The 24,641-nt window shown below is 45.1% G+C and overlaps 1 protein-coding gene across 2 annotated transcripts in view; it reads left to right on the forward strand.

Annotated features, from left to right (window-relative positions):
• The window catches only part of zgc:66433 (uncharacterized protein LOC321250 homolog), a 62,040-nt gene that overhangs the window by 13,002 nt on the left and 24,397 nt on the right, over positions 1–24,641 (forward strand). For both annotated transcript variants that reach the window (XM_055644004.1, XM_055644003.1), the window contains exons 2-3: positions 14,105–14,181; positions 22,736–22,898. In XM_055644004.1, coding sequence (XP_055499979.1) covers positions 14,105–14,181; positions 22,736–22,898 — 240 coding nt within the window. The remainder of the gene's footprint in view (positions 1–14,104; positions 14,182–22,735; positions 22,899–24,641) is intronic.

The following is a 24,641-nucleotide window of genomic DNA, read 5'->3' on the forward strand; positions in this document are numbered from 1 at the left end:
CTGTAGCCTAATAACAGAGGGGAAGAAGCTGTTCCTCAGTCTGGATGAGCGCACTTTCAAGTTTCTGTATCTTCAGCCTCATGGGAACGGCGAGAAGAAGGAATGACCGGGGTGGGAAATATCTTTGATTATGTAGGCTAATTTCCCAAGGCAGCGTGGTGCAGCTGGTCAATGGGGGGAATCTCGTCTGTGTGGTAGACTAGGCTGCATCCACAATTCTCTGTAATGTCTTGCGATCGGGGGCAGAGCTGCTCACAAACCAAGCTGTGAATGAAACGCAGCAGTGGTGCATCTGTAGAAATCTGTCCATGGAACGTAACCCTTACGTAAGTCAGGAAGAGTCTGAACAGGGCATCGTTAGATTTTTGCAAGGGGAACTCAATATACTTTGTACAGGCGATGGATGGATTTGAATCTTTAAACACGGAAGCCTGGATCTTTCTGTTTCTCTTTCCATAGATGCTGCCTGATGTGCTAAGTGTTTCCAGCATTTGTTGATTTGTAACAGTGTTGTAAGCTATGTGGAGGCTAAATATTTTTGCCTGTGGTTAGATTGATTATTTTCTATCAGGGCGTCTCCATGAATAGCAGCAGGTACGGTTTAGCCAACACCCAATGTTGATGTGTATTTTGGAAACTCTTTTGAGTCAAGTGAGAAATTTTAAACTTTATTTTTCCGCATAAATTCTTGCGCAAAGCGTATTTATTAATTAAACATCACTTACTGATTATGGAATTCAGACATGAATCGCAATATTGTAACCTACAGAATTGAAAGTGTTGTATTTCCCTATTCGTCACCACCTGTTTCTGAATCATACATAGCTTATTCTTCAGCCTCTCCTTTGGGCTCAGCAACCTTGCCTTTGGGCAAGGAACTGCAGGTGGCAGTTTACAAAAAAGGACACAAACTGCTGGAGTAACTCAGTGGGTCAGGCAGCACCTCTGGAGAAGCAGCAGGAATCACAGAGGGGATCAGCGAGAGGGTCTCACAGACAACTGCTGTCAGAGAGAGGAGGAGAACTTCTTCAATACCTTGTGGAGATTTTGCAGTGGAGCAGTTAAGTGTAGACGCAAGGAACTGCAGATGCTCGTTTACAAAAAGGGATACAGAGTGCTGGAGTAACTCAGTGTGTCAGACAGTATCACTGGAGAACTGTCTGTCTTTTTTGTCTTGGCTATGGGTTCAAGTTATTCCTCAGCACTTAATTTCAGTTGACACTGAACTGAGGAAACATTGCACTGTTCGAGCTAGAGTCATAGAGAATTACAGCATGGAAACAGGCCCACCGAGTCTATAGTTTAGTTTACAGTGCGGAAACAGGCTCTTCGGCCCACCGAGTTCGCTCTGTCCAGCAATCTCTGCACACACTACCTACACACACTAGGGACAATCTACAATTTTACTAAGCCAATTACCCTACAAATGTGTACCTGTTTGGAGTGTGGGAGGAAACCAGAGATCCTGGAGAAACCCACACAAGTTACGGGGACTGTGTACAAACTCCATACAGACAGCACCCGTAGTCAGGATTGCAACTGTGACTCTGGCACTGAAAGGCATCAACTCTACTGCTGTCCTGCCCTATGATGAGCATCAACCACCCTATTACACCAATCCTACATGAAAGTTGAATTACTTCTCTACAGTTTAGTTTATTGTTTGGATTATTGTCACGTGTACCGACGTACAGTGAAAAGCTTCTTTGTTGCATGCTATCCAGTCAGTGGAAATTACACTCAAGGTGTCAACAATGCACAGATACAGGATAAAAGGAATAACACATAGTGCAAGTTAATGTCCAGTAAAGTCCAATTAATGAAAGTCTGAGGGTCTCCAACGAGGTCGATGGTAGCTCAGGACCGCTCACTAGTTGGTAATAGAATGGTTCAGATGCTTTATAATAGCTGGAAAGAAACTGTCCATGAATCTGGAGGCATGCATTTCCAGCTGTTATCAGCTAGATTACTATACAAATGTTATGGGAAGATGGCAGGAGAATGGGTTTGAGAGGGAAAGATAGATCAGCCATGATTAAATGGTGGAGTAGACTGGATGGGCAGAGTGGCCTCATTATGTTCTGATTACATCAATTTATGAACTATATTAGTATACACCACTATAATTGGGGGGTGGAAGATTGCAACCTTCAAGTGGTCCGCCCTGTTTTGACGAATGCAATTAACCCAGCGTGCACAAGCAAGTAAGATCAAATAGAACAAGTTGTCCTACAACTTTAGACTGTGCACGCCATACGCAAGAAGAAGACTACAATTGGACGAGCTCTTGAAACAAGGCCTTGGTTTTGCCACCCTAGGCTGATGGAAAATCCTGTATTTTGAACAAGAATTTCCCTGAAGTCCTGGCCTGAATCGCCTAACATCAGATGATCTAATCTTTATCACACAGATGTTTGAGAGAGATTATCCTGGGCAACTCGCCAGTGGCATTTCCTATATTAAACAAAACTTCAAAAGTAGACACAAAGAGCTGGAGTAACTCAGCAGGGCAGCCAGCATCTCTGGAGAGAAGGAATGGGTGACATTTTGGGTAGAGACCCTTCTTCAGATTTGCATATCTTTAATTCATTGTTCTTTATCTCTCGACTTTATCGTCTATATCTCTCGTTTCTCTTTTCCCTAACTAGTCTGAAGAAGGGTCTCGACCTGAAGCGTCACCCTTTCCTTCTCTCCAGAGACGCTGCCTGTCCGGGTGAGTTACTCCAGCTTTTTGTGTCTATCTTCGGTTTAAACCAGCACCTGCACTTCCTTCCTACACAAAACTTTAAAAGTACAGCCTTGGCTGAAAATAACTTTGGGATTTATCAGGTCACTCTTCAACCTCCAGTGTTGTTGAGAAAACAATGCACGTTTGTCCAATCTCTCCCTATAGCTTATCCTCCCTATTTCAGGCAGCACTTTGATAAATCTTTTCCGCAACCTCCACAAAGCCTCTGCATTCCTCCTGTAATTGGACAACCAGAAATGCATGCAAGACTCCAAATGTGCCCTAACCAAATTCTTATAGAGTCTTATGAAGACATTGAGGATTATGGTGCAGTTATACCAACCTTGGTAGTTTTTCCCTGCACAATTGGGCTCATTTTCTCATATAGTTTTAACTGTGCAAATGATTTGTTTTTTAAAAATATTTTAGGTTTCTTCTTTCATTGATATTAAATATTTCTAAGATTTGAACATGTGCATTAGTGTTTGAACTACCATCATCATTTTCGTAAGAGGTCTAATTAAACGAAGTGGTCTGAGGACGTACAATTGAAGAGTTCGCTACAGAATCTATGAAGTAAATTAGGCACAAGGCGTGTGGTGATATAATAATAGCATCACTGAATTCACCATCACATCTCTATCCATTTACCGTTTAGGCTTGACCCCCCCCCATCTAAAACTGCTGTCCCTTTCAAACCACTTTAACTGAAAATAAAATCGAGAATTTATGACCACAAATGCGATTCAACAATAAACCACAGAAACAAGATGTTCAATGGAACATGGCTAAAGATCTTGTGTAAGAAGGAACTGCAGATGCTGGTTTAAACCGAAGATAGACACAAAAAGCTGGAGTAACACAGCGGGACAGGCAGCATCTCTGGAGAGAAGGAATGGGTGGCATTTCGGGTCATGTTCGGGTAGAGATCATGTTTGCCGGAACTAATTCTACACTCATTATGCAGAAGATACATTAATTCTGGACAAGCTATTTTGGACCTTTATAGGGACAATTTACGAAAGCCAATTAACCTACAAACCTGCCTGACTTTGGTGTGGGTGGAAACTGGAGCACCCGGAGAAAAGCCACGAGGTCGCAGGAAGAATATACAAAGTCCTTACAGACAGCAACCGTAGTCAGGATTGAACCTGGTCTCTGCAACTCTACCACTGCGTCACTGTGCAACTGTGTCCCTATACTGCCCCACTCTCACATCAGTGACAGATTAAATCAAAACATAATTCTCCTCAAATGTTCACATGGCACACATCCATTTGCACACATTATAGTTATTGTTTCATTAAGAGATGGTATGCTGAGAGAGTTGGTGTGAGATGCAATACTTCGACGTCAGTATCTCCAACATTTGTGCTAAGAAATGATTAGTGTGCATTAATCCATGTGGTTTAACGACTTCAAACAATGCCTCTAAATGAACTTGCTTTGCCTGTGATCAAACAACGTTTTAGTCTATATTGGTTTAACTCACCTTTTCAATCATCTAGCTATGGTTTAGATTAACATGAAGTGATAGATCCACTTGGAATGTAGATGATTATCTGTATTTGATTTGTCCTGACTGTTGATTATAACTCAGTTTCATTCTACATAATAATCAATGCCACATTAATTCTATAGGAAGGAACTGCAGATGCTGGTTTTTATCGAAGAAAGACACAAAATGCTGGAGGAACTCAGCAGGTCAGGCAGCACCTCTGGGGAAAAGGAATAGATGACATTTTGGGTCAGATCTGTAGAAGGGTTCCAATCCGAAACATCGCCAGATGTTCTTTTCTCCACAGATGCTGCCTGAGATGACCCTCAGACTATCCTTGATCATTCTTGCTGGCTTTACCTTGCACTAAACGTTATTCTATTATCATGAATCTATACACTGTAAATGGATCAACTGTAATCATTTGTATTGTCTTTCTGCTGATTGGTTAGCACGCAACAAAAAGCTTTTCACTGTACCTCAGTACACGTGACAATAAACAAAACTGAACTGAACCCGCTGAAATACTCCAGCAGTTTGTGTCAATCTCCATTAATTCTGCTTGGTTGCAGAATAGTGGTTATGTCACTGGCTAAAGATAGGCACCATTTAATCAGAGGCTAAAGTTCAATCCCACTGTAGTGCTAGGGAATTTAAATCTCACTAATTAAATATTTTTGGAATTAGATTGATTACAAGGTTACGAAGATTACAATAAAATTAGTGGAAGAAAAGAGAGACACAAGAGACTGCAGATGCTGGAATCTTGAGCAAAAGACAAATTGCTGGAGGAACTCAGCAGGTCAGGCAACATCATTGGAAGGAATGGACAGATGATGTTTTGGTTCAGGATCCTTCTTCAGATTGATGGAGTTGAGGGGAAGGTCTTACAGAACACGCATTGGGGAGAGAACAACTTTGAAGAATTTTGTATAAAATCATGAGAGGAATAGATCAGGTAGATGCACAGAGTCTCTTGCCCAGAGTAGGGGAATTGAGGACCAGTGGACATAGGTTCAATAATAATAATAATAATATATTTTATTGTCATTGCACATAAGCGCAACAAGATTTGGTGTGCAGCTTCCATCCGATGTCATAACATAAATAACTAATGAAATATTGGAGGAAAAGGGGAATAGATTTAATTGGAATCACCTTTTCACACAAAGGGTGGTGGGTGTATGGAACAATACAATACAATACCATTTATTTGTCATTTGAACCTCACATGAAGTTCAAACGAAATTTGGTTTCTGCAGTCATACAACAAGAAAAGAACCAAGACACACACCAACACAATTTACACAAACATCCATCACAGTGAATCTTCTCCTCACTGTGATGGAAGGCAAAGTCTTGTCTCTCCCCTGCTCTCCATTCTTCTCCCGATGTCACAGTCAAAGCCCCTGGCGGGCGCTAGCAAGTCCGCAGCCATTTAAAGTAGCGCCGGGCGATGTAAGGCCCCGCTCCAGGTCACTTTCAACCCCTCAATTCGGGCGGGAGAAGTCGCCATTGCTGGTGCCCCACAAAGTAGTCTCCCACCGGGGACCCGCGAGCTCCCGGTGTCACCATCCACCGGAGCCGGGTCGCAGCAGCGCGCCACCACAGCTCTCCACGCTCCGAAGCTGGCCAACTCCACGATGGTAGGTCCGCAGCTCCGCGGGCTCCGTGACTTGAGCCCCCAGGTTGTTCCGGTTGGAGGCCGCTCCACTGTGCTAGGCCCCAACGACAACGGAGACCCGACAGGGAAAAGGTCGGGTCCCCGTGCAGGGAAGAGATTTAAATGTTTCCCCCACACACCCCCCGCCCCCCACACATACACATTTAAAAGCCCACTACACACTATACCCTCAATGGGACAAAAAATAAATAAAAAGACAGACAGACTGCAGAGGCCGCTGCCAGAGGAGGTAGTTGAGGCTGGGACTATCCCAACGTTTAAGAAACAGTTAGACAGGTACATGGATAGGACAGGTTTGGAGGGATATGGGCCAAGCGCAGGCAGGTGAGACCAGTGTAGCTGGGACATATTGGCCGGTGTAGGCAAGTTGGGCCGAAAGGCCTGTTTCCACATTGTATCACTCTATGACTTCAACACATACTTTGAGGAGATGTCACAGTGGAGGAATAGAATGGAGAAACAAGAGAGAACCCAGCGATATTGAATTCTTTAATTTGAAGTAACTTCATCTTATACTCCCCTCCCCTCTCCCTCCTCACCCTCTTCCTCCTCCGTAGTCATTTAACCAGTTCTACATTTCTCCACATTGTTTCTCTTGAGATCACACCTTCCCTGGGAAATAATGGGCCAACCAGACTCCACCTATCCAAAGTCATTTATGGATGGCCTAGATTGATCCTTCTCTTGCCTCCAGCTCTTCACCTCCTCCCCCACCCCTCAACTACTTTCAGTCTGAACAGGGGTCCCGACCCAAAGCGTCACCCATCATGTTTCTCCAGAGACTCTGCCCGAACCGATGAGTTACTCCAGCACTTTGTTGTCTGCCTGTGGTATAAACCAGCAACTGCAGTTCTTTGTTTTGACGTTCCTGCAGAAAAGTCTGCCTTCCTCCCCAATCTGACCCGTATGTGTTTTCACATCACCATCAAACCTGTACGTCTTTGGAATGTGTGAGGAAAACGGAGCACTCAGAGAAAACCCACGCTTTCTCCCCCCTACTACAATCAGTCTGTAGAAGGGTCCTGAACCAAAACATCACTTGGCCATGCTTTCCAGAGAAGCTGCCTGACCCGCTGAGCTACTCCAACACTTTGTGCCTTTCTCTGTAAACCAACATCTACAGGTCCTTGTATCTCTAAACATCTGAACGTTGAGGGTCAACCTGCATGCCTGGGAACTTTTCCAAGGAGTTGAATGAGGGACCACTGTTCCAACTGGTGCATGGGACCCCCCTTGTGGCCACACACCAATCGGAGCCTGCCTCTCAAGGGCCCAGTATGGAGGTTGTCTATGCATCAATAGGCCCTGACATGAAACGTCGCCTCTCCATGTTCTACAGACTCCGTGTGCTGTCTGCTCTGCTGAGTTACTCCAGCACTTTGTGTTTATTTTCCACAGATTCCAGCATCTGCAGTTCCTTGTGTCTATAATCAGAAGCTTCCCTCTCTGATGCTTTGAGTAGAACGATCAATCCATATTAATACACAACAGCTAAATTAGTGAAGCTACTTATTGCAAACAAACGTATGTATGTATCTATCATCATACAACCTCGGGAATCCTGTTGCATGTAATATTTTTTTATAATTGGAAATGCTGCAATGATTATTGGATCATTGATACTCTGTGTTTGCAACAACAGCGACATTTAGAAGTGTAAAGTGCTTCATCGACACAAATTATTAAACAGACAACGAGCCACAACATTCAAATGTCTTGTTCCCTCATTGCCATCATTATAAAATGACATTCCCTCCAGAATATGGTCTTTGGTTTGCATATTTAACTGTACTTTGACTGAATTTATTGGAAGCAGCTGTGAAATGCAACAATAACGACAGCTTGCATTTTATGGGACTTCTAATGTTGGAGAATCTTCACAGACAATTGTACTGCAGTAACCTAAGGAGTTATTAATGCAGCTCCATAAGAAAGGACTCTCTGATTTATGGGCTGTTCTCAGGGACACATTCGGAGACGGACATCAATTGCTGCTGGAAGATCATTAATTCGGTGAAAGACTCTCTTCGATCTGCTCAAAACATGTTGCCTCCCAGCAGCGTGAGATGTCCGTCAGGGACTGTTGCCAACTGGCCCGCTCCAGACTGCAGGAGTACGTGCTGAGGGACTCACTGAAGCTCGGAGCAGCCAACACCAAGACTCTGTGGGGGAGGACCACAGTCTAGGGTCCTTCCACTGCTGGACATTGGGGGGGGGCAGAGTCTGGTGGGGACACCACGCAATCGAAGGGTAGGGATGTCACCCCAGGAGGGCACAAGAGAGGCAAGGGTGCTTGGTTTAAGGATACTGTAAACTCTCGCAATGACAGACCATAGGGAGAAGGGAGGGGGGGTGGTGCCAGTTATTGCCGATCGTCCGCTATAACAGTGTGAGGGGGGTAAAGTTTAACCCAGTGCTAGGAGGGTAGAAAAATATACAATATTTATTCATTGTCATTTGAACCTCAGTGAGGCTCAAACGAAGCTCTGTTTCTACAGCCATACAAACAAAACAATTCCTACAAGACACATAAACAATTCAATGTACACAAAAAACCATCACATTGAATCTCCTCCTCACTGTGATGGAAGGCAAAGTCTTTTCTCTCCCCTATGTACCATTTTTCTCCCGATGTTGAAGCCCCAGGTGGGCGATGGTAAGTCCCACGGCGTTGGCATGTCCCGCGACTATTAAAGCCGCGACGGGCGATGTACGGCCCTGCTCTGGGTCATTCCAACAGCGCGACACGGGCGTGAGAAGTTGCCGTTGCAGGAGCTCCGAAAAGCGGACTCCCACCCGGACCTGCGAGCTCCCGATGTCCCGTCCACCGAGCCTGCGGCTGGAGCCTCCGAGCTCCGGAGTCGGGCCGTAGCAGCGAGCCACCACCGCTCCCCACGCTCCGAGGCTGGCCAGCCCCACGATGGTAAGCCTGCAGCTCCGCAGTCTCCATGACTGGAGCTCCCAGGTCGTTCCGGTTGGAGGCCGCTCCACGGTGCTAGGCCCCAACGACAACGGAGACCCGACTGGGAAAAGGTCGGGTCTCCTGTGCAGGGAAGAGATTTTAAAAGTTCTATTTTAAGGAGATCCCCCTCATCTTTCTACATTCCAGCAAGTACAGGCCTGGAGCTGTCAAGTGCTCATCATACATTAACCCAATTATCCCCAAAGAACATACTCGTGTATTATCTCTATATCTCAGATTATTATTTGGGCCAATAACCAGCATATCCTCCCCTATCCCCTCCCCCCTCCACCACATGTTCCTGCCTCTGGCTCTGAGCACAAGAGACCACACTGTTGAAATGGAAGTAACTGAGGTAACATTAAAGGAAGGTGTACTTCACATTCCAGAAAACATAAAACATATAAGAGATAGCATTATCTGAATAGAGGTTGATATCCTGGGCAAGTATAATGCCAAGCGGTTGGTCATTAACCTTGCAGCTGCTGATATTATTTTTTAATGGAGAAACTATCCTCAGAGGCTTATTCACTGCATCTGAAGCCATTGGAGGTGTGTACGGTTTGTGAAAAGAGTTCTACAAATGCAAGTTTACTTTCCACAATGTGTGTGTTATGTCAAGCAATGACGTCGAGTTTAGTTTAGTGTAGTTGTACATTCTCCCCATGACTGCGTGGGTTTTACCAGGGTGCTCCAGTTTCCTCCCACATTCCAAAGGCGTTCAGGTTTGTAGGTTAATTGGCTTTGGGTGAAAATTGTTTCTCGTGTGTAGGATAGTGCTAGTGTGCGGGGATCGCTGGTCGGCACGGACCCAAGGGCCTGGTTCCATGCTGTATCTCTAAACTAAACTAAACTAAGATACAGCACGGAAACAGGCCCTTTGGGCCACCAAGTCCATGCCGATCAGCAATCACCCTGTACACTAACACTTTCCTACACCAGGGACAATTTACAATTTTACCTAAACTAATTAATCTACAAACCTGCATGTCTATGGAATGTGGGAGGAAACCGGAGCACCCAGAGAAAACCCACGCGGTCTCAGGGAGAACATATTAACTTCGTACAGACAGCACTATAATCTGGATCAAACTCAAGTCACTGGCGCTGCAATATCCTAATGTATGTGAGTTTGTAGGTTAATTGGCCCCCTGTAAATTGCCTCTAGTTTGAAGCAAGTTGCTGCCTTACAGCGCCAGAGACCCGGGTTCGATCTTGACTACTGGTGCTGTCTGTATGGAGTTTGTACATTCTCCAAGTGACCACATGGGTTTTCCCCAGGTGCACGGGTTTCCTCTCACATTCCAAAGACGTACAGGTTTGTATTTTAAGTGGCTTTGGTTAAAAATTGTAAATTGTCCCTAGTGTATAGAATAGTGCAAGTGTGTGGGGATCACTGGTCGGCGGGAACTCGGTGGGCTGAAGGTTCTGCTTTTGCACTGTATCTCTCAAACTAAAACTAAAAATTTAGATTTGGCACTGAGTTGGGGGAAGGGTGAGGACAGGAAGGAGAGAAAAAGCAAAGAAATAAAGAAAAGCAATTATCACGGCGAAAAACGATATGTCTATAAAACCTTAAAGAAACAATATCATGAATGATAACAGGATCAACAGACTCACAGTCCAGAGAGCAAAGAGAACCACAATTCTGATTGGTGATAACTTTGCACATGATTAATAGCAAAATGAATATTATCTTGCCACAATTCCCTGGCGGAGGGAAGTAACTCGAGGCTAATTAATCACAGAGGGAAATTCTCCACAGAATAACAGAGCCTAGGTTATGAGCAATAATACATAGTAAATCACGAGGCTTTAGAAGTCTAAAGGTATCTGGATTGCAAAGGAAGTTTCAGAAGACTAAATATTATCATTTTGGCAAACAGTCTTACATCGAACACAGAACTGTTCTGCACAGGAACAGGCCCTTTGGCCCACAATGTCTGTGCCAAACATGATGCCAAGTTAAACTAATCTCCTCGGCCTGCACGCGATCCATATCCCTGCATTCCCTGCATATTCACGTGCCTATCTAAAAGCTTCTTAAACGTTGAAGATAAATTTGTCTTTTTGTAGGCAGGTTTCCTTGCCAGAATGTGTAGGATGGTTGATGCGAGTTTATAACGAAGACAGGCACAAAGTGCTGGAGTCACTCAGCAGGTCAGGCAACATCTTTGGAGAAAAAGGATGGGTGATGTTTTGGGTTGGACCCCTTCATCACCCATCCTGTTTCTCCAGAGATGCTGCCTGGTTTTCTGAGTGCTTTATGTCTATCCTTTCTTTGCCAGAAGATATTTTGCCTCTCATTTTGTTTGACGATACACCCGACGGTATCAAATTTCTGACAGATTGTTAGAGCTGGAGTGCATCAAATGCACCACTTGCTGAAGGGCCTGTCCCACTTGGGAGTCATTTGCACGTAATTTACGCGACATCATTTATGCGTGATGCGCGCATGGTGCATGGTGACATAGGCAGTGTCGAGCGGTCCCGCGAGGTGCTCCAGGCTGTACAAAATCTTCATGCGCCACCTGTGTGACGCACAAATAACACCCAAGTGGGACAGGCCCTTGAGGCATTGTCCACAACCTGACCAGGGCCATTCCTGCAATCAAAGGGAAAGCCATTCCCACATTCCCAGTTTCATGTCCATTGTTCTTGGTGCTAACCCTGGTTCCTTATTTTTTTTTACCCAGTTATATTGCCTTGCGCTTTTGCGCAGTCTCATTTTTTTTTGATGTTGTATGTTTAATTTATGTGTAATTTATATATAATTTGTGTTTGTGTGTTTGCTTTTCAGTTTAGTTTAGTTTATTGCCATATGTACCAAGGTACAGTGAAGAGCTTTAATTTATGTGCTATCAAGTCAGAGAAAAGATCATACATGATTACAATCAAGCCGTCCACTGTGCACAGTTACAGGATAAAGGGAATAATGTTTCGTGCAAGATAGATTACAATTGTAGAAGGGATCTATCAGCCCATCGGCGTATCAAATAACTCAACTCACCTGTGACAGCTATTACCTGCTAGGCTTTATCCTGCTTTCTCCCCCCCCCCCCCCCCCCACCTGTCCTCTACAATCAGTGTGACGAGGGGTCTCAATGAGGTAGAGATCGGCCACTTCACCACATTTTCGGGGGGGCCTCCGGGGGGGGTGGGGTGGAGGGGGGGGGGGGGGGGGGGGTGGATGGGGGACGGGGGGGGGACGGGTGATGGTTTCAAGTGCGCTCTTGTCATTCTGTCTGGATTAAAGGAGGTACCAGATCACCAGTTGCCGGAAAACCTGCATATATTTCAATCAGTCAGTCAAAGACCCTTCACTGGACTTCGTAGGGACTGTTAAAGAAGGAAATTAATCTCTTAAAGCATTGGGGGGGAAACAGATGTGGAACAAGAAGGATACTTGGGCAGTCTGCATGGATTGTCTGCTTTCAGTACAACTCAAGTTCCCATTTCAGTAAGTTAGTTATGTTGAGGAAGAGGAAGAGACACTGTGAGGGGGAGGAGAGCAGATTAGATTAACACCAGCCACATACCAAAATGCTTTATGGCGAGATCAGCTGTTTATATTTAGAATTCATTAACTTGTGGCAATAAATGTTTTTCTCTTTGCACTTCGAAGCCATGGGACACAGGGGAACAGTCGCTAACAATCTGGGAATATTATAATGATTGTTCTGTCTGTAGCAGAGATTGAAATATCTGCCAGGTCAACTCCATTTTTATCCTCACATCTTCAAGCTTTGGTTGCATATGAAATTTTAACAGGGCGGTACAGTGCTAGAGCTGCTGCCTCACAGCGCCAGAGACCCAGGTTCAATCTTGACTACGGCTTGGAGTTTGTACGTTCTTCCTGTGACTGCTTGGGTTTCCTCCGGGTGCTCCGGTTTCCTCCCACATCCCAAACTCGTGCAGGTTTGTAGGTTAAGTGGCTGCTGTAAATTACCCCCAGCGCGTAAGGAGTGGATCAGATGGTGGGATCACATAGAACTAGTGTGAACGGGTGAACGACGGTCGGCGTGGACTCAGTCATTGTTTACACAGAGCAAAAACATGTCTTGAAGGCAATAAGCTTACCAGTTTTATATAATATATAATGTGGGGCAGAATTTGATGATCTATACACCCGGGGGAAACCAACGCAGTCACAAGAACATGCAAACTCCACACAGGAAGCACCCAAGGTCACGATCAAAACCGGGTCTCTGGTAGTCACTCAACGTTAGTCCTTGAGACCCAGATTTTCTACCAAAGACCCGGGTTTGATTCTGATCTCGGGTGCTGTCTCTGTGGAGCTTGCATGTTCCTCCCAGTGCTCCAGTTACTCACATGTCCTAAGATGTGCGGTTTTGTAAGTTAATTGGCCTCTGTAATAATAGGATATGAAACATGTGCAGGCAGAGGAGATTAGTTAAACTTGGCATTATGTTCACCATGGACATTGTGTGCTGAAGGACCTGTTCTTGTGCTGCATAGAATCATACAACGTGGAAACAGCCCCTTCAGTCCAACTTGCCCACGCCGATCAACATGCCCCATCTATATAAATCCCACCTGCCTGCGTTTGGCCTGTATCACTCTAAATTTGTCCTATCCATGTACTTGTCTGAATGTTCCTTAAACGTTGCAATTGTACCTAACTCACCTATCTCCTCTGGTAGCTCATTCCGTACACCCACCACCCTTTGTGTAAAAAAGTTGCCCCCCAGATTTCGATGATATCTTTCCCCCCTCACTTTAAGCCTAGAGGCAGCACGGTGGCGCAGTGATCGAGTAGCTGCCTTACAGCACCCGAGATCTTGGTTTGATCTCAACTACGGGTGCTGTCAGAATGGAGTTTGTACGTTATTCCCGTGGCTGCGTGGGTTTTCCCTGGGTGCTTCGGTTTCCTCCCATACTCCAAAGATGTACAGGTTTATTGGTTCATTGGTTTCAGTAAAGATTGTAAATTCTCCCTAGTGTGTTGGTTAGTGCTAGGGTGCAGGGTGATCACTGGTCGGTCCAGTCTCGGTGGGCCGAAGGGCCTGATTCCGGGCTGTATCTCTAAGCTAAACTAAACCATGTCCTCTAGATCTTGATTCCCCTACTCTGGGCAAAAGGCTCTGTGCATTTACTCGATCTATTCCTCTCATGATGTTGCACACTGCACTATTCTATGTTCTGTAATATTGTACTTCTTTAGTTATGTGAAATGGCTTAATATTCTTATGTTCTTCTCCCCCTTATCAGAGACTATATCATGGCCACAGGGTTACCAGATACAAGACAGACAACTGAGACGGAAGAATGCAATGAAGAATGTTCAGGTACATTATTTCTGTTTCACCCATTTAACGTCCTTTTGCAATTTGAAATTGCTCGGTTTTGAGATTAATTTTCTAGGCTCTTACCTGTGAACATGGGCACATTGGCAATTTGATTTCCCAATATCTTTGCAGCAGAAAAATATTACCAATATTGCATAGATTAGAGATGAACATAGAAACAAAGTGCTGGAGTAACTCAGCCGGTCAGGCTGCATCTCTGGAGAAAAAGGATAGGGGACGTTTTGGGTTGGGACCCTTGTTCAGACTGGAGAAAAGGTTCCACCCCAGTCTGAATAAGGGGCCCAACTCAAAATGTCACCCGCCCTTTTTCCCCAGAGATGCTGGAGAGAAAGAGAGAGAAAGTTTTATCGAAGGGACAAAGAACTGCGGAACGGGTTGGTAGGTGAATTGGCCTCTGTAATTTGCCTCTTGTGTGGACGAGTTGTAGAATCTGGGGAAGTTTTAGTTTTAGAGATACAACATGGAAACAGGTCCATCGGCCCATCAGCCCATAAAGTCCATGCTGACCATCGATCACCTGTATATTAGTTCAATGAAATCATCAACAACTATGTTACAAATATTCTAATAACTACTATATAGCCCCGGTAAAGGGGCAAGCACCTGGCTCGGGTAAAGCCTTCTTCCGCCTGGCACCGTGACTTGCGGATGACCAGCTTGGCCAGGCCTAGGAGCAACCCAACCAAGACATCTTCAGCCCTGTCTACTCCCTCGATCCCATCACCAGTCCTTTGGTCACTGACAGCAGAGGCACTCCTCCCCTCGCGGGCCCTAGGTGGAGTGGTGGTGCTCCTTGCCCTCCGGACCCTGGCTACAAGGGACACTCTACTGGACCATTGTCAGCATGGAGCATCCTCAGACAACTTCACTGCAGCCAGATAACAGAGTAAATCCCTATCCAGCCTGCCTAAGTTTGAAAGCTACAGTAAAACTCTGACCTCAGTTGCCGGATTGTTTGGAATTCCAGATGGTCAGCATCTGCTCACTAGGCTTAGTTTTCTCCACCCACTTTAACCACACCGTGGCCATTTTTCTGCTCTATTTAAATAAACTGAGCCTTGTTTTTGTTCTCCTGCTAAACCCACAAAGCCCTGTTTCCCTTTAAACTCTCCCCTGTTCATCCTGTGCTCCCTTTAAACTCATGGGGCCCAGTCTCTGCTGACCTTCAGGTTAATTTTAGACTGTAGACTGGACTTTACAGCATGGAAATAGGCACTTTGGCTCATCAGGTCCGCAATGACAAATGATCACCCTGTACACTAGCACTCTACTACACACTAAGGACAATTTCCAAATTTATCAAAGCCAATTAACCTGCAAACCTGCACGTCTTTAGGATGCGGGAGGAAACTAGTGTACCTGGAGAAAACCCACGCTGTCACAGGGAGAACGTGCAAACTCTGTACAGACAGCAACCGTTGCCAGGATTAGACCCGGGCCTCTGGCGCTGTAAGGCAGCAACTCTATCGCTGCGCCACCGTGCCATACTGCTCTCCCTTCAATCTCACTAGTTTCTGTTTTGTCATGCTTCCATGAAACCTGTGGATAATGAGTCTGAAGAAGGATCCTTCCTGCTGAGCTGAGAGAGGGATTTAGTAAAACACGTTTAAAGTGCTGGAGTAACTCAGCAGGTCATGCGCATGGGCGGAATTCGTTATTAAAACTTGGGGATGGGGGGGGTGGGGATAATGAGGCCTGACATCTAGGCCAGGGGTCGGCAACCAAAGGCCCACTGGCCAAATCTGGCCCGTAACCCAAAATCATCCGGCCTGCAGGCAAATTTTTTTTTTCAATTAGTTTTCGTGATCTGGGAACTGTAGTTAGTCCCGGGGCACGCAGGCGGCCTGGGCACTACAGCCGGACCTGCCAGCCGACCTGGGCGCCACAGCCAGTCCCGGAGCAAGCAAGGCCACCTGGGCGATACAGCCATTCCCAGACTGTTTTAGTGCTACATGTCTAACAAAAACGGGGGGGGGGGGGGGGGGGGGGGGGAATTGTCCCCCACCTCTCAAAACAAGGGGGGTACAGGGCCCCCATCACCCCCCCCCCCCCCCCCCCCCCCCCCCCCCCAGGATATCTGCCCATGGCTGGGGAACATGGATAGGTGATGTTTCAGGTTGGGACCTTTCTTGAGATGCCGTCTCCAAGCTTTCTCTCACCCCACCCCCCCACCACAATCAGTCTGAAGAAGGATCCCGATCCAAAATGTCACCTATCCATTTTCTCCAGAGGTGCTGCCTGACCCGCTCAGTTACTCCAGCACTTTGTGTCCAACTTTGGTATAAACCAGCATCTGTAGTTTCCTCTTCATTTAAATTATGATTATCCTTTCACTGGATACATTTAGGGTGGCACAGTGGCACAGTTGGTTGAGCCTCTGCCACACATAGGCAGAGACCAGGGTTCGATCCTGTCCTCGGGTGTTGTCTGTGTGAAGTTTTCCACATTCTTCCTGTGACCGCGTGTGTTTCCTCTGGGTGCTCTGGTTTTCCCCCCAAAGATGTGCATGTTTGCAGGTTAGATGGCCTCTGTAAAATTGCCCCGAGTGTGCATGGAATGGAAGAGAAAATGGGATAACATCGAACCACTCTGAACAGTGATCAATGGTCAGCATGCACTTGGTGGGTCAAAGGGCTTGTTTCCATGCTGTATTTTGCAATCAATCAACTTGCAAATGTATTGTTTACTTGTTTAACTGCTGAGTAGCTCTCACACCGAAGAAATCAATCATCCAGACCAACAATTTAATTTTAATTGAACATTTTATAATAGAGTGTGTTAGAAGGAGCTGCAGATGCTGGTTTACACTGAAGATAGACACAAAAAGCTGATGTAACTCAACGGGTCAGACAGCACCTCTGGAGAATAGGAAAAAATGTTTTGGGTCGAGGCCGTCCTTCAGACTGAGAGTCAGGGGAGAGGGAACTGAGAGATATAAAAAGGTACATAGAACAAATTTATGAAACATATGCAAAAAGCCAGCAACGATAAACAAGGAAAGATGGAGCCCACAATGGCCCATTGTTGGCTGTGGGGAAGGTGATAATGTGTACTACAGACAGTGGAACTCAGCAGGACGACAGTGAAAGTAGTACAACGACTAGGATGTGGGAGGGATGGAGAAAGAGGGGGTGCAAGGGTTACTTGAAGTTAGAGAAGTCAATATTCATACTGTCTCGGTTTTATCTGAGTTGTGAAGAGCTTCTTTCATGTCTTGGTACTTGCCTCTTTTCTAAGTAAAACGTTTGTTGGCTTTACAACTCGATGTTTCTGCAAGCTAACTGCTTGCGACAAACAATGCAATTAGCCGTGCAGCTTTGCTGTGAAGAATCTCTTGGACAGAGAGGAAAAAAATATATACTGAGTGGTATAATGGTTTTCTTCACAATGTGTTGCTGAAAACAATGACAGATGCTGTCCAAACTCGATATCAGCCTTTTGCAGGAACATTTCACTTTTCCAAGGTAAACGCACGGAGCTTCTATGCAACATTTGGGATTGTTTCCAGATGCCACCCAACTGTGATTCAAGCAGCTCGTCACCTTCCAGCGATACGTGCCGTGGGGCAGATTGAATTGCAAGACAAACAAAGTGTTTCGAGGCTGGAGTTACATCAATGAGGACAATATCTCGAAAGGAAATTGGAGACCGAACAAATGACATTTACAAATGACAGCTTTTAACATTACATAAAGGGCAGTTGCTCAGTACACCAATGTCTATCCATCTGTTGTATACTTCTGTGCTTACAACGGGCATTGTTAATAGTGTCAATAGGATTAAAACTAGAACCACTCAAAAATTGTTTTGTCTAGGACTGTTGAAATCTGACGTTTCTTTTGGCACGGAGTATTTGACTGCTGTAAACTGGCAGGATTGATCCAAACTACAATCACTGCAATGAAGGCAAATAACTCGTCTCACTGGTGTAACATAGAAACATAGAAATTAGGTGCAGGAGTAGGCCATTCGGCCCTTCGAGCCTGCACCGCCATTCAATATGATCATGGCTGATCATCCAACTCAGTATCCCGTACCTGCCTTCTCTCCATACCCTCTGATCCCCTTAGCCACAAGGGCCACATCTAACTCCCTCTTAAATATAGCCAATGAACTGGCCTTGACTACCCTCTGCAGCAGAGAGTTCCAGAGATTCACCACTCTCTGTGTGAAAAAAGTTCTTCTCATCGCGGTTTTAAAGGATTTCCCCCTTATCCTTAAGCTGTGACCCCTTGTCCTGGACTTCCCCAACATCGGGAGCAATCTTCCGGTGTAGTTCAGATTCACTTTTGAAGCCGTGGCTTTTGTTGCAGATCTCTGAGTGTGAATCGTAGAAACAAGCCTTACCACCCAACTTGTCCAATGCCCAAACAGTCCTGCTCCTCCTCTTCTAGCTTTCTCCCCCAACCCCACCACAATCAATCTGAAGAAAGGGCCTGACCCAAAGTACACCAGAGATGCTACCTATTCGCTTGGTTACTCCAGCACTTTGTGTCTTTTTTTCTGCCGTTCCTTGTTTTCAGCGTCCCCTGGCAGCTGGTTTCTCCTTGTGTGTGAAGACATTGCCACTCAAACCACTTTTAAATCTCTCTCACCTTAAACCTGTGTCTCCTTGGTCTGGACTCCTGTGCGTGGGATAAAAAATGATGGCCGTTCACATTATCTCAGCCTCTGATGAATTCCTACACCTCTCAGATCAACCTGCCTCTTGCTGTGTGATACTTTAGACCGTAGAGGTACAGTGTGAAACAGGCCCTTCAACCCACCATTCTGCATCAATCAACAATCACCTCTTACACTAATAATATCATACACACTAGGAACAATTTATAGAAGCCAATTAACCTATAAACCTGTCCTGATCAAGAATCTATCAATCTCCAAGAGCTTGACAGATTCTTGATTAGTGAGGATGTCGAGGGTTAAGGGGAGAAAGCAGGAGAATGGGGTTCAGTGGGAAAAATAGATCAGCTATGATTGAATGGCGGGGTAGACTTGATGGGCCGAATGGCCTAATTCTGCTCCTATGACATATATACATAAGATCAAATCTTTATTGCCTATCTCATGTAAAGTGTTGCACTTTGGGAGGTTGAATGCAAGGGGAAAGTATGCTGTTAATGGCAAGACCTTTAACAAGCATTGATGTACAGAGGGCTCCAATTCAGAGCTCCCTGAAAGTGGCAACACAAGTAGATACAGTGTGTAGAAGGTTTGTGGTCTCCGTGCCTTCATTTTTCAGGGCATTGACTGTCAGGAAGCCATGGTGCGTCTTTATAGGACTTTGGTTAGGCTATATTTGGAGTATTGCGTGCTGTTCTGGTCGCCCCATTATAGGAAGCATGTGGAGGCTTTGGTGTGGGTGCACCAGAATGAGGTTTACCCGAATGCTGCTTGGATTACAGGGTATTAGCTAAAAGGAGAGATTGGGCCCACTTTGATTGTTTTCCCTGGAACACCGGAGATTGCAGGGAGACCTGATGGAAGTACATAAAATCATGAGAGGCATAGATAGGGACGGCAGTCAAAATCTTTATCCCAGGTTGGAAAAATCAAATACTAGAGGGCATAGCTTTAAGGTGAGAGGGGCAAAGTTTAAGGGAGATGAGCGGGGCAGGGTTTTTTTACCCAAGGGTATGGGTACCTAGAACACACGCTACTGGAGGTAGTAGATGAAGCAGATATGATAATGGCATTTAAAAGACTTTTGGACAGGCACATGAATATACAGGAAATTGCAGGATATGGATCAAATGTGGGCAGAGGACATTAGTTTATCTTGGCATCATGTTCAGCACAGACATTGTGGGCCGAAGGGCCTGTTCCTGTGCTCTACTGTTTGAAGCATAACTCCAGCACTGTGTCTTTTTGTTTGTATACCAGCATCTGCAGTTCCTGGTTCCCCTGTTCATTGTCCGATTTGTCTTTTCCTCACATTAATTCCATGAGACCAAATTCCTATTCCCTATCTCAGATATATTGACGGTGATTTATGAACTCCATAAGGTTGAATGTCTGTTCCCCATTCTCTGAGCGCTGAGACCGGCTCCTACATCACAGAGATACATATAACCTCACGCCCCTTCAGTGCCTCCCCTCCCACAGTTCTTCAGCATTGAGAGCTTGCAGCTGCCAACTTAAATCAGCGTTTTGGAAAGCAGATGTGTGGATCAGGCTTTCATCTCTTTTACAAATATCTTCATCAGCCTTCACCTTTCTGTCACTTTAACTCCCAATGAACGGTCTTGGTATTTAGGCTTTTTATCATCAATAATAATCTGTGTAGTTGAACTGGTCATAAGAAAAGCCATATGCACTCCGGTTTCTACCCAAATGGTCGGCATTTATATTGATTCTGCGAATATAGTCCCTGGTGTTAAGGCACCGAGCTTTGAATTCCCCCGAGACAACTCTACCTTCCTCCTGTATAAACACATCTTAAAATCCACCGCTTTGAACAAGCTATTGGTCACCTGTCTAAATATCTCCTCATGTGGATCAGATGTAATCTGTCAGTGTATCTGTGACCACCTCAGAATCTATACATTTAAAAAAAACGAAGTCACTGTAAATTGTTCCTTTATTTCCATCGTAACGGAATCTAAACCAGTTTTAATTAAATGCTGTTGTTGGAGATTATTGGACCAGCTCAGTAGAGCAGCTGTAGAGTCGCTGCCTTACAGCGACAGATCTGTACAGAGTTTGTATGTTTTCTCTGTGACCACGTGGATTTTCTCCGGGTGCTCCGGTTTCCTCCCACACACCACTCTGCTCCCTGTTGCAGGTTGGGACTCTTCTTCAGACTCCGTGGATGTGCAGATTTAATTCTGGCTTCAGGTCCACTCTCTAATTTAATTTAGTTTAGTTCAGAAGCACGGAAACAGGCCCATTGAGTCTGCGCCGACCAGCATCACCCGGAAACTAACGATAGACACAAAAAGTTGTAGTAACTCAGCGGGACAGGCAGCATCTCTGGAGCGAAGGAATGGGTGATATTTTGGGTCGAGACCCTTCGAGAGGCTGCCTGTCCCTGCTGAGTTACTCCAGTTTTTTGTGCCTATCTTCGGTTTAAACCAACATCTGCAGTGCCTTCTTACATATCACCCATACACTAGTTCTATCCTAAACACTAGGGACAATTTCAGAAGCCAATTAACTACAAACCTGCACTTCTTTGAAGTGTGGGAGGAAACCGGAGCACCCGGAGAAAACCCATACGGTCACAGGGAGAACGAACACACTCAGTACAGTCATCACCCATAGTCAGGCGTGAACCTGGGTGTCTGGTGCAGTACGGCAGCAACTGTATCGCTGTGCCACTGTGCAGGCCATGGTTGGCGATAGGATGGTTCAGTTGTCTGATAACAGTAGTTACAATACTTACCTTCAGTGGCGCTGCAGTTCTGCCACTGGCCGTGTGTGCGACTTTGGTGCCTTTGAGGGGGGGGGGGGGGGGGGATTAAAATGCCGTTTTCTCTTGCCTGTCGGAGTCGATCTTTCTCAGGCTGCTAAGCTGCTGCAGAAAAATCGCTCCGACATCCGTTCTCGGAAGTTTAAAAAAAAAAATCGCTGTACAATTTAATTGTTGGAGTAAAATAAAAAAGCGACTTCTAACGCCGTCAACGCCGACAACGGGACGGATCTCACGTAGGGGAAAAACATCAGGTAAGTCGTATATTTTATATATAAACTTGCTTCTTAGGATGACTTTAATCCAAATTTCTTTGGAGAAAATGTGATTATGGCCCCTTATGAACCGCCAGTGTTTTTCCTGCCAATATGGGGTTCAAATTCACCACAACCGCAACGTTCCAAACGATCGCGTTCCACAAAATCTCACATGCAAGATGATTTAAATGCCCATTAATTTACGGGAATTAAACACTAAATTCCTTCCATTTGGCCTATAAATTCATGATAATGAGATTTAAAAATCATGCTATATTGTGAATTCTTGTGTGAATGTTATTTGGACACTTAGGCTATTTAAAAATGTTAACCTTTTCTTAAGAAATGGATAGATGTTTAGATCTAGTAATTGAATTTTGTAATTAGCTACAATTAGATAACTAACTAATTATATGCTTTAATTTCAAGTCATCCACGTAAGATTGTTTAATATTTGTTTCAGAATGTTCAATCTATAATAACTGAAAATTTCATTCAGTTCTCTTAATTTTTAAGAAAGTTATGGGCTTTTGACTGTCCTCGATCATAGCCTTTGAGTTAAGTCAATGGAAAAGCAATAGGGAACAAGATGCTAATTTCAGCGTATGAAAATGGCCATAACATTTTTAATACTGAAGATATGAAAGTGAATTAGGTATCAAATTAAACTCCTTTTTATGCTTTATCTGATGGGATAAATTACAGACTTGATTTTTTAAATCTCAAAATTTTATAACATTGCTAATAACAGCTGGGAAGAGACTGGGCCTGAATTTGAAGGTAATCTTTCTGTAATTGTGTTATAAGCTTAGCCTTCTGACCTGAATATCTTGTGATTCCTGGGCTTTCATTTTTTCTTTAACAGGGAAGAAGAAATCAAGGTTTAAAACATTCAAAAACTTTTTTGCCAAGAAAAAAAGGAAAGTTGCCGACACGGCTAAAGGAGAGAGCAGCCTGAAACCGAGCCTGTCGAGCACTGATGTCAGCACCGCCCAACCGTCTGAAGTTCAGCCCGACACTGAGATAGGGTAAGAGATGTGGAGGAAGGAACTGCAGATGCTGGTCTATACCGAAGATGGACACAAAGTGCTGGAGTAACTCCGCGGGTCAGGTAGCATCTCTGGAGATAAAGGATGGGTGATGTTTGGGGTTGGGACTCCAGTCACCCATCCTTTATCTCCAGGGGAAGAGATGTCAGCCCAATGGGTCAAGCACTTCCAGAGGGACATAAGGGCTAAGCCACATCTTCAGCTTCCATTTTTGGTGAAGTGGGGGATGTATAGAAGAGAAATATATGCAGTGAGTGGGGGGTGGGGGGGGGGGTTTGTTTTAGTTATTTTCCGTATTCAGAGATACAGCATTAAAACAGGCCCTTCGACCCACAGAGTCCATGCCGACCCTCGGTCACCCACTCACACTAGTTTCCACACCATACAGACAGCACCAGTTGCCAGGATGGATTCCAGGTTCCTGGCACCATATGATAATATCGATTCCCTTATCATGTATCTGTGTACTGTGAATGGCTCGATTGTAATCACGTATTGTCTTTCTACTGTAGACAAAATGCTGGAGAAACTCAGCGAGTGAGGCAACATCTATGGAGCGAGGGAAATAGGCAACGTTTCGGGTTGAAACCCTTCTTCAGACTGATGTGAAGGTGGGGGGGGCTGGAAGAAGAAATGAAGAGGTGGGGACAGTGGGCTGAGGGAGAGCTGAGAAGGGGAGGGGAAAGCAGGGACTACCTGAAATTAGGGACGTCAATGTTCATACCGCTGGGGTGCAAACTGCCCAAGCGAAATATGAGGTGCTGCTCCTCCAATTTATGGTGGTCCTCACTCTGGCCATGGAGGAGGCCCAGGACAGAAAAGTCGGATTCGGAATGGGAGGGGGAATTGATGTGCTGAGCCACTGGGAGATCAGGTTGGTTATTGCGAACCGAGCTGAGGTGTTCGGCGAAGGGATTTGTTTTTCTACTGGCTGGTTAGCACACAACAAAAGCTTTTCACTGTACCTCCGAATACGTGACAATAAATTAAACTGAACTACAAGGCAGCAGCTGTGCAGCAGAATTGTCAGCTTCTTGTGTTGTGATTTAAAAAAAAAAAACAGCATTCATATTTCTTTACTTTTGGCATAGATAAAACGAAAGAGTGTCACAGAACTCTCAATGCTTTTTATATACTACTAATCAATGGAATTGGGACATTTAACTACAATGCAATGGTCTGTTAATGGCTGCATCAGCATGAAATGGTAGGGGCTACAGTTTATTGATCTGGTATATCAATATTTATGTCGCAAATGTAATTTCAATGGTCACGTTGAGTGGTCCAGAGAATAATCATGTACTCAGAATATTGCTCCCTCTTAATTTGATGGCCCATACAAGTATCTCTTAAATCTATATTAGCTTTAATAAAATCTGGTTACTGAAATTGCATACAGTGTAGAGTTTCTGCCTTACAGCGCCAGTGACCCAGGTTTGATCCTGGCTAAGGGTGCTGTCTGTATGGCGTTTTTACGTTCTCCCCGTGACCTGCATGGGTTTTCTCTGGGAAGCTCCGGTTTCCTCACACACTCCCAAGACATACAGGTTTGTAGGCTTAGTTTTTAAGAGGGAACTGCAGATGCTGGAGAATCGAAGGTTACACAAAAAAGCTGGAGAAACTCAGCGGGCGCAGCAGCATCTATGGAGCGAAGGAAATAGGCAACGTTTCGGGCCGAAACCCTTCTTCAGACTGATCGGGGGCGGGGGTGGGTGGGGACAG

This window comes from Leucoraja erinacea, chromosome 12 (genome assembly GCF_028641065.1).
Source record: "Leucoraja erinacea ecotype New England chromosome 12, Leri_hhj_1, whole genome shotgun sequence".
NCBI classification, from domain to species: Eukaryota; Metazoa; Chordata; class Chondrichthyes; order Rajiformes; family Rajidae; genus Leucoraja; species Leucoraja erinaceus.